We start from the raw sequence: 8681 nt of genomic DNA on the forward strand, positions 1-8681 counted from the left end.
ATATGGGTTTCATGATACTACATAGAAATGGTTAAGAAATTATGTTTTGAACAGAAAACAGTTTGTTTGTTTTAAGGGTTACTGTTCTAGTAAAGCCACATTACTCTGTGGAGATCCACAAGGGTCCATTCTTGGACCATTATTATTTCTTATTTATATTAATGATTTGTTTAATGTTTCTAATATCCTTTCTCCAATAATGTTTGCAGATGACACAACTTTGGTTCTCTCTAATTCAAACATCTACATTTTGATGAAGGATGCAAATGCTGGTTTAACTGCCTGCAACACATGGCTTAGATTAAATAAATTATCACTGAATCTAAAAAAATCAAACTTTATTATTTTCAGTGGTAAAAAATCATACTCAAAGGATTTATCTAAAATTATACTAGAGTCTGTTGAGTTGCCTCAGGTGTCAAGCACAAGATTCTTGGGAATTATTGTTGATGAAAGTTTGAATTGGAGAGATCAGATTGATTGTGTACACAGAAAAATAATTAAATCCATTGGTATTATAAGGAGGATTAGACATTTTGTCACTACAAATGTCTCCTTGCTCTTTATTATAGTTTAATTTTTCCCCATCTTTCATATTGTAATATGAATAATATGAGTAATATTTGGGCAAGTACATTTCCTACTACTCTCCACAAAACTTTGAAAAACTCCAGAAACGTTTTATTAGGATTGCTACACGATCAAGGTTACACATTTCATCTGCCTCTCTATTTCAAAAACTTTAAATTCTAACTATTTATGACATTAACATCTTTCAAATATGTGTTTTTCTTTACAAGATCATTTCAAATGAAGGAAATATTCCTAAGCAGTTCAAGACTTATTTCAAAGAAAACTCACAGGTTCATTCGTATTCAACGCGTCAATCTTCAAATCTTCATCCTCTCCATCTTCATGTAGTCGTACTTTTTGAAGTTTTGTGTTTTATAATAACATGAAATTGAAATATCAGTTTATTACTATAAGTTGGAGGGTTCAAATAAGCCCACTATGGTTTTTTGCCTCTCCCTGCACTTATTCTTAGTATCCTTATTATCATGTCTGTATTATTTAATTTTAACTGTGCAAAATAATAAACTATAAACTATAAAACTATACCTTTCACATTTAAGTCTTAACAAGTACTCCTGAATGTATTTCAGCCATATTCTGCATAATTTTTAACCTTTATAACAGTGTTTTCAGAGTGTAACTTATCAACATTATGGAAAATACCATGGATTCCCGCGCAGAATTAATTTTTTCGTTTAATGGTATTTATTTTAGTCTGCTCATGGTATTATATCTAATAATCAAAATATAACGTATAGTTAATAACAACTAGGGTTGCCCCCCGTCCCATAAAATACAGAATCGTCCTTTATTTTGCAATTAAATGTTGCGTCCCGTATTGAACGGATACAGGACGCAATTTGTGCCGTATTTTCATAAATGTCCAATACATGTGTCCGTCTCACACATATACACTAAATCTAACAATAATGACCAAAATAAGACGGGAAATACTACGTTGTGGTTATACTTTGTTGTGCCTGTGGCGCTGTCATGGTTGCCTAGAGACAGACACTGCTCAAAAAAATAATAAAAAAATATGCCTCTTAAAAATGTCCGCTGCACCCGGGACTCCACCACGTCCTCAAAAGCGAGTAACAAGAAGGACACTTGGAAAAAGAAGTGAGGGAAATCTGTGGACTGTTTACATCTGGTCCACTCCACAGACAAGAGAAACACAACAGTTTCGCCTGTGATGTGCAACACCAGGAATTCGGTGCTGCTGATCACCTCCACAGCTGAGGTGTTGATGAGCAGTGGAGTGTGGCTGGGCTGGTTCTTCCTGAAGTCAACAATGATCTCCTCGTCTTGTCCACGTTCAGGATCAGGCTGTTGTCTCTGCACCAGCCCACCAGCTGCTCCACCTCCTCTCTATAGTCCAGGTCGCTGTTGTCTCTGATGGGGCCCACCACCATTGAGTCATCTGCAAACCTCACAATGTGATTGGTGGCGAACCTGGGGAGCCTGTGCTGAGGGTGATCGGAGGTGTGATGTCTGACCCGGACTGACTGAGGTCTGTCGGTGAGGAGGTCTAGCAGCCAGTTGTGAAGGGGGATACTGAAGCCCAGGTGTCCCAGTTTTCCTACCAGATGCTGTGGGATGAACGTGTTGAACGCTGAACTGAAGTCCAGGAACAGCATCCGCACATGGGTATTCTTCTCCTCCAGGTGTGCCAGATTCAGGTGAAGAGTGGAGGAGATGGTATCCTCAGTGGAGTGGTTCCGCCGGTGGAAGTCAGCACAACAGGCCAGTAATCGTTGAATGAGGTGACTTGAGGTTTCTTCGGCACTGGAATGATGGAGGCAGTCTTGAAACATGCTGGCAATGTGGCTTGGTCCAGCGAGGTGTTAAAAATGTGCATTAGAACAACAGCCAGCTGACCTGCACATTCCCTGATCACCCGCCCAGGTATGTTGTCGGGGTCTGGGGCCTTCTGTGGGTTGACTTTCCTCAGAGTTTTCAACACGTTGGCTGTGTCAAGGCAGAGTGCCTCCTCTTCCTGGTGGGGAACAGCTTTCTCTGCTGGAGTACTGTTTAGTGCCTTGAACCTCCCAAAGAAGTTATTGAGTCCGTTGAGGAAGTCAGCATCAACTTCTCCCACCAGAGGGGAGGGTGGATTGTAGTCTGTAAATGCCTGTATGCCTTGCCACATACTCCTGGTGTTGCTGGTGTCTTGGAAAAAGGTCCTGGATTTTCCAACTGTGGCTCCTCTTTGCTAACCTGATGGCACGATTCAAGTTGGCTCTCGCTGTCCTCAGTGCCTCCTTGTCGCCGGACCTGAAAGCTGAGTTCCGTGCTTTTAGCGTTTGTCGTACCTCCTCAGTCATCCAGGGTTGTTGGTTGGCCCGGGTGATGATGTTCCTACTGGTGCTGACGTCCTCTGTGCATTTATTGGTGTAGGCTGACACAGTCATGGCATACTCATCAATGTTGGTCTGGTTGTCATATGTGGCTGCTGCCTTGAACATGTCCCAGTCAGAGCACTCAAAACAGACCTGGAGTGCCTCCATGGCCCCCTCAGTCCACACCCTCACCTGCTTCACTGTGGGTTTCGCTCTGATCAGCAGGGGCTTGTATGCAGGAATTAGCATTACAGATAAGTGGTCTGAAGAGCTGGGGTGGGGGCAGGGGGCTGCTCTGAATGCGTCTGATGTCGGTGTAAACCAAGTCTAGAGTATTCTCTCCCAGAGTTGGAAAATCCACGTATTGGTTGAAGTGAGGGAGAACAGTCTTCATGTTGGCCTGGTTAAAATCCCCAGCGATGATGAAAACGTCCTCTGTGTGTGCGGATTGCAACTCACTGATGGTCCGGTAGAGAACACTCATAGCCTCTTTAGTGTTAGCACTGGGGGTCACATACACAGCAGTGATGCTAACAACTTTCACCTGTTTCTTCCTCTCCCACTAGAGTCCATTCATCAATATTACCTTCCTCCTCATCATCTAATCCTACCTCCTGAGTCTGTAACACTCAGCTTGGGTCTACAAGCCGGGTCACAAACATAAATCTGGAGCCACTGCTACCGGATGAAAACTGGTTCAATGCTCCTCAAATCATCAACAGAAAAGTCCAAACGGAGGGAATGAATGTACCAACTTATAATGAATTCTATCAAAACTGGTTCATATAAAAGTCCAGGGTAACGTATCCTTTGGCTTCTGTCTGTTGTCATATCAGTATTTGTCCATTGAGAAAAAAACAAAAAACGAACAAACTTACACAAGCAAAAAGAAAAAGTAATCCACAATGGGAAAATGCTTCTCCAATTCACACAAAAGAGGAGGAGGAAGTCTTGTGATGTGACACTCTCTGGGTCCACAGTCACCTTTTCATCATGCCTCAAACTAACATCGACAGAGGAGGTGAGGCGTGCAGGTCAGAGGTTGGAAAAAGTCAGAAGCAGACACTGGTCTGCTCTCTGTCCTGACACTAACGAGAAGAAGCCAACCAGATTGTTCTCCCCTCACTGCCTTTGTCACCTCCTAGTTACCCTCCCCCACTGCTCACCTGTGGCTGCAGATCACCTGACCAGACAACCAGCAGCTCTGAAATGACAGCTCTATGACCTGTTACCTGCCTTCACTTGTCTCCAGTCACAAACCAGTTTATGTCAACCACCAAGACACTCAGGGTTCTGTCCTCTTCACCAACTCAACTGTAATCGTCTGAACTGTTTTCTGGGTGCTCTCTCTCCAACCACTTCCACCGACCGACACCGTAGAAGAGGTCGAGTGAGTTTTAGAGTAAATGAAAAGAGAGAGCTGTGGTGGAGAGAAAACTGTGTTGAAGTAAATCAGAGAATATTTAATGTTATTTTCCATGTGTTTTTGTTCTAAAGCAGTCTGGTGAAGTCTGGTGTAGTTCTTCTCTGTGTCCAGCAGAGGTCAGAAAAGACAACAACTATCAGAAGAGTTTGAAGTGAAAAACAAACACACTGAACTCTTTTTATGAGCTGCAATAGAGTCACACCTGGTAATAAAATAAGTAATAATCTCAGTGCACTTTAAACTGATCACATCTGAACCTGAAGGAGGAAACAAATTGTGACAAACAGAGCTGCAGTCAGAGGAGGAGCTAAACTGGAAAGACCAGATTCAACGTCACTTTACCGAAATGAAAGTGAAACTTAGTCAGAGCGACGGCAGAGCTGCAGTCCAGACAGATCTCTGTGTTAATGTCTGAAGAAAATTCATCTGAGTTCATCTGTTCTTTCTCAACATCTGACTCAAATACTGGTGAGTACAGCTGATAATATTTACTGTGTTTCAACAACCAGCATCAAAACTTAGAGCTTCAGTCCAACAGGAAGTTCCACTCTTTATACTTCATGCTGACTCAGCATGTTTCTTTAGAAGTTCAATAACTCATCAATAATCAATAAATCTCTACTTAAACTGTGTTTTTCTCTCTTTCTCTCTTGTTGTCAATGTGTAGACATGTCTGCTGCCAGAAGTCTGAGATCTGAAGATCAGTTTCTGTGCTCCATCTGTCTGGATGTGTTCACTGATCCAGTCACTACATCATGTGGACACAACTTCTGCAAACACTGCATCACTCAACACTGGGATCATAATGACACGTTCCAGTGTCCAATGTGTAAAAAAGTGTTTGAGACAAGACCTGAACTAAACATCAACAGATTGTTGTGTGAGATGGTTGCTGAGTTCAGACATGAAGCTCAACAGAAAACCAGCAGCGGCAGCTCAGAGCAACAAGTTGCCAAACCAGGAGAAGTTCCTTGTGACATCTGCACTGGAACCAAACTGAAGGCCCTGAAGTCCTGCCTGGTGTGTCTGCTCTCCTACTGTGACTCTCACCTGGAGCCTCATCTGACAATGTCACGCCTGAAAAGACATCAGCTGATCCACCCTGTGGACAACCTGGATGACAGGATGTGTAGGAAGCACGATAAACCTCTGGAGCTGTTCTGTAAGACCGACCAGACATGTGTCTGCATGCTCTGCTCTGTTTTAGACCACAAGACACATGAGTTTGTTCCTTTGAAAGAAGGTTATGAAGGAAAGAAGGCAGAGCTGGAGAAGACAGAGGATGAAATTCAGCAGATGATCCAGAAGAGACAACTGAAGATTGAGGAGATGAAAGAGTCAGTGAAGATGAGTAAAGATGCTGCAGACAGAGAGAAAGCAGAAGGTGTTCAGGTCTTCACTGCTCTGAAGGAGTCAGTTGAGAGAGGCCTGGACCAGCTCATAAAGGAGATCGAAGACAAACAGAAAACAACAGAGAAAGAGGCTGAAGGTTTCATCAAAGATCTGGAACAGGAAGTCTTTCAGCTGATGAAGAGGAGCTCTGAGGTAAAGCAGCTTTCACGCTCTGAAGACCACCTCCACCTCCTCCAAAGCTTCTCCTCCCTGAAAGCTGCTCCACCCACCAAGGACTGGACAGAGGTCAGCGTCCCTCCACCATCATATGAGGGGACTGTGGTGAGAGCTGTGACTCAGCTGGAGGAGACACTCAGTAAAGACGTGAAGAAGCTGCTTGAGGCTGAGCTGAAGAGGGTCCAGCAGTATGCAGTGGATGTGACTCTAGATCCTGATACAGCACATCCTGCACTCATCCTGTCTGATGATGGAAAACAAGTGACTCATAGTGACATGAAGAAGGAACTTCCAGACAACCCAGAGAGATTTTCTGAATGTGCCTGTGTTTTAGGAAAGAAGAGTTTCTCTTCAGGTAGATTTTACTTTCAGGTTCAGATTAAAGGAAAGACTGACTGGGATCTAGGAGTGGCCAGAGCGTTAAGCAACAGGAAGGGCATCATCATAGCAAGTCCTCAGGATGGTTACTGGACTGTTTGTTTGAGAAATGGAAATGAATACAAAGCTCTTGCTGGTCCTCCAGTGCGTCTCTCTCTTGTTTCTCATCCTGAGAAGGTGGGGGTGTTTGTGGATCATGAGGAGGGTCTGGTCTCCTTTCATGATGTAGATACTACAGCTCTTATCTACTCCTTTACTGGCTGCTCCTTCAATGACAAACTTTATCCATTCTTCAGTCCCTGTAATAACAGAGGTGGTAAAAACTCTGCACATCTGATCATCTGTCCTGTCAATCAAACTGTCTGATCCATTTAATGATGAAGCTTTGAGATCAATGAATTAACTTATTGATTTTCACTCTTTATTCCTACTCTGTACATATATGCTTTAATACTACAATACTGGTACAGCTGAGAGCACAAAGATATCAATGGATTAGAGAGATACGGTACAAACTGCTTATTCTGGAATAAAATGATTTCATTGTTAATTATGATAAAAATGTTCATATCAACTTGTTTTCTTTAATTAATGTTCTCATTCCTTTATTCATCAGTTTAGATTTAATGGTTGTTGGACTTTTACCTTTTACTTTTTTGTAAAATGTTTTTACTCTGTTGATTCATGAAACTCTTGTGTGGAATTTGTGATAATTGTAAAATGAGCATTAATTAAAGTCCTAGAGCTGTGAACTAGATCGTGTCTGTGTCATCAGGAGAGTTTGTTGAAGACAAGAATCTCAAACTATTCTCCTATTGTTATATTACACAAAGCCCTCTGACACTATTAGATTCCACAATGTTACACATGATTGAAGTACACAAATCTAGAAGTGTATAGGAGAAATGAAATGAGTGATGTAACTTTAGACTGAATGTGGGATTGACCCAGAGCTGTAAAAGACTGTAACATGTAGATGAGTTACTGCAGATTGAAATAAAGTCACAGTGTAAAAGAAAAGATGGACCAAACACAAGTCCTCTTGTTCTATGTTTGTTAGAATAATGATCTCATGTAAACCTGAAGGAGAAACAGAACTTATCAAGGAGAGTTGAAGATATATAAATGAAATAGAACAAAATGAATTCAAATTAAATTCCACTCCACCAAACGAGCAGACCGGACACCGAGGGCAGAGGTCACTGCTGCAGTGTTGTTAAAATCAGGACCAGCCACATTCACAGTCGTCCTTAGTGTGGTGGGAGCAGTGGAGATCAGGACATGTGTGAGACCTGCTAAGGATCTGTCCTGAATGTCCAGCTGGGCCCCATGAATCAGAGGTTCCTCCAGCAGCCAGTGTAGGGACATAGTGGGCTCCAGTCTCTTCTATAAAAACAGTCTCCAGGTTTTAAAAAGGCTCTGATAAAAGGTTCAAAAAGTTTAAACAGTCACTGTTCATTAAAACGGGGATAATCCAGTCCAAGTCCATTCACTTTCTTTAAAATACTACTTGTAATGCGTCTCCAGACCACATCTATATGGCCAGTGAGGAGCTTTTGTATGAAGTGGAGTCTAAAGGCGGCCTCTCTACTAGGCAAGTGGACCAGTCTCTGTCCCCCTTCTTCCTTTGGCAGGAACAGCACACACTGAGGAACCCAATGAAGCTCATCCCAGAAAACGTTCACAAGGATGGTCTCTAACTGTTTCCCGAGGCCAGCAGGGGGCTCCACACAGGCCATCTTATGGCACAGACCACATGAGACCAGGTTATTAGTGACCAGTGCTCTTCCTCTGTGGGACATATGTGGTAGCAGCCATAGACATTATAGAAGTAGACGCCCTATAGAGCGCTGAACGGCATTCCTACGTCACCGCCATCTTTGTGGAGTCAGGAATCGGAGATGACAAAATGCCTTGTACTGTGCTGTTTGGAAACGTTCTAACCGTTTGTGTATCCAAACCAAATCAATAGTAATTACCTACTGATGAAGGTATTATGGATAAAGCTAAAAATCTGAAGGGCTCCAGCATCTTCATCAATGAGGAATTCCCTGAAGGTGTTCGGCAAAAGAGAAAAGAACTTCTCCCAGAAATTAAGACAGCTCGAGAGAGAGGTGATATAGCATACTTGAGATATGATAAACTTATTGTTCATTCACCTAGTCACCACAACAAAGGAAGGCCAACACTCAGAGTTTGGCTCACTAGCTTTCATCAGTTTGTAGCGCCCTTAGTCTGGATTGACAAACCACTAATTGCACCTACGATCTCTAGGTTCGTAAGAGTTGGACTCCTGAATCAATCAGGAGAGAGCATGAAAGTTGACAATTTATTGTTTCACAATAACCATCAGGTTTCTTTAGTGAATTAAAATGACAAAAATAGAGCTCTTT

General features: G+C 42.5%; 1 protein-coding gene across 2 annotated transcripts; it reads left to right on the plus strand.

The window, feature by feature from the left end:
* The first annotated feature begins 3895 nt into the window (after nucleotides 1-3895).
* LOC125004730 (nuclear factor 7, ovary-like) lies at nucleotides 3896-7040 on the plus strand. 2 transcript variants are annotated; one of them, XM_047579593.1, is made up of 2 exons: nucleotides 3896-4809; nucleotides 5009-7040. In XM_047579593.1, the coding sequence occupies exons 1-2, from the start codon at nucleotides 4749-4751 to the stop codon at nucleotides 6652-6654; spliced, it is 1707 nt and encodes a 568-aa protein (XP_047435549.1). In that variant the 5' UTR covers nucleotides 3896-4748; the 3' UTR covers nucleotides 6655-7040. The 2 variants fall into 2 exon arrangements, with proteins under 2 accessions (XP_047435549.1, XP_047435551.1); XM_047579595.1 differs by having other exon boundaries at nucleotides 4694-4809; nucleotides 5002-7040.
* The last annotated feature ends 1641 nt before the right edge of the window (nucleotides 7041-8681 follow it).

The sequence above is a fragment of the Mugil cephalus genome, chromosome 2 (genome assembly GCF_022458985.1).
Source record: "Mugil cephalus isolate CIBA_MC_2020 chromosome 2, CIBA_Mcephalus_1.1, whole genome shotgun sequence".
Taxonomy (NCBI): Eukaryota; Metazoa; Chordata; class Actinopteri; order Mugiliformes; family Mugilidae; genus Mugil; species Mugil cephalus.

Excerpts from the sequence above, each read along its gene's own strand:
- LOC125004730 (XM_047579593.1), top strand. The coding sequence starts at position 4,749 with ATGTCTGAAGAAAATTCATCTGAGTTCATCTGTTCTTTCTCAACATCT. Across the intron at positions 4,810-5,008 it reads AACATCTGACTCAAATACTG|ACATGTCTGCTGCCAGAAGT; the intron begins GTGAGTACAGCT and ends GTCAATGTGTAG.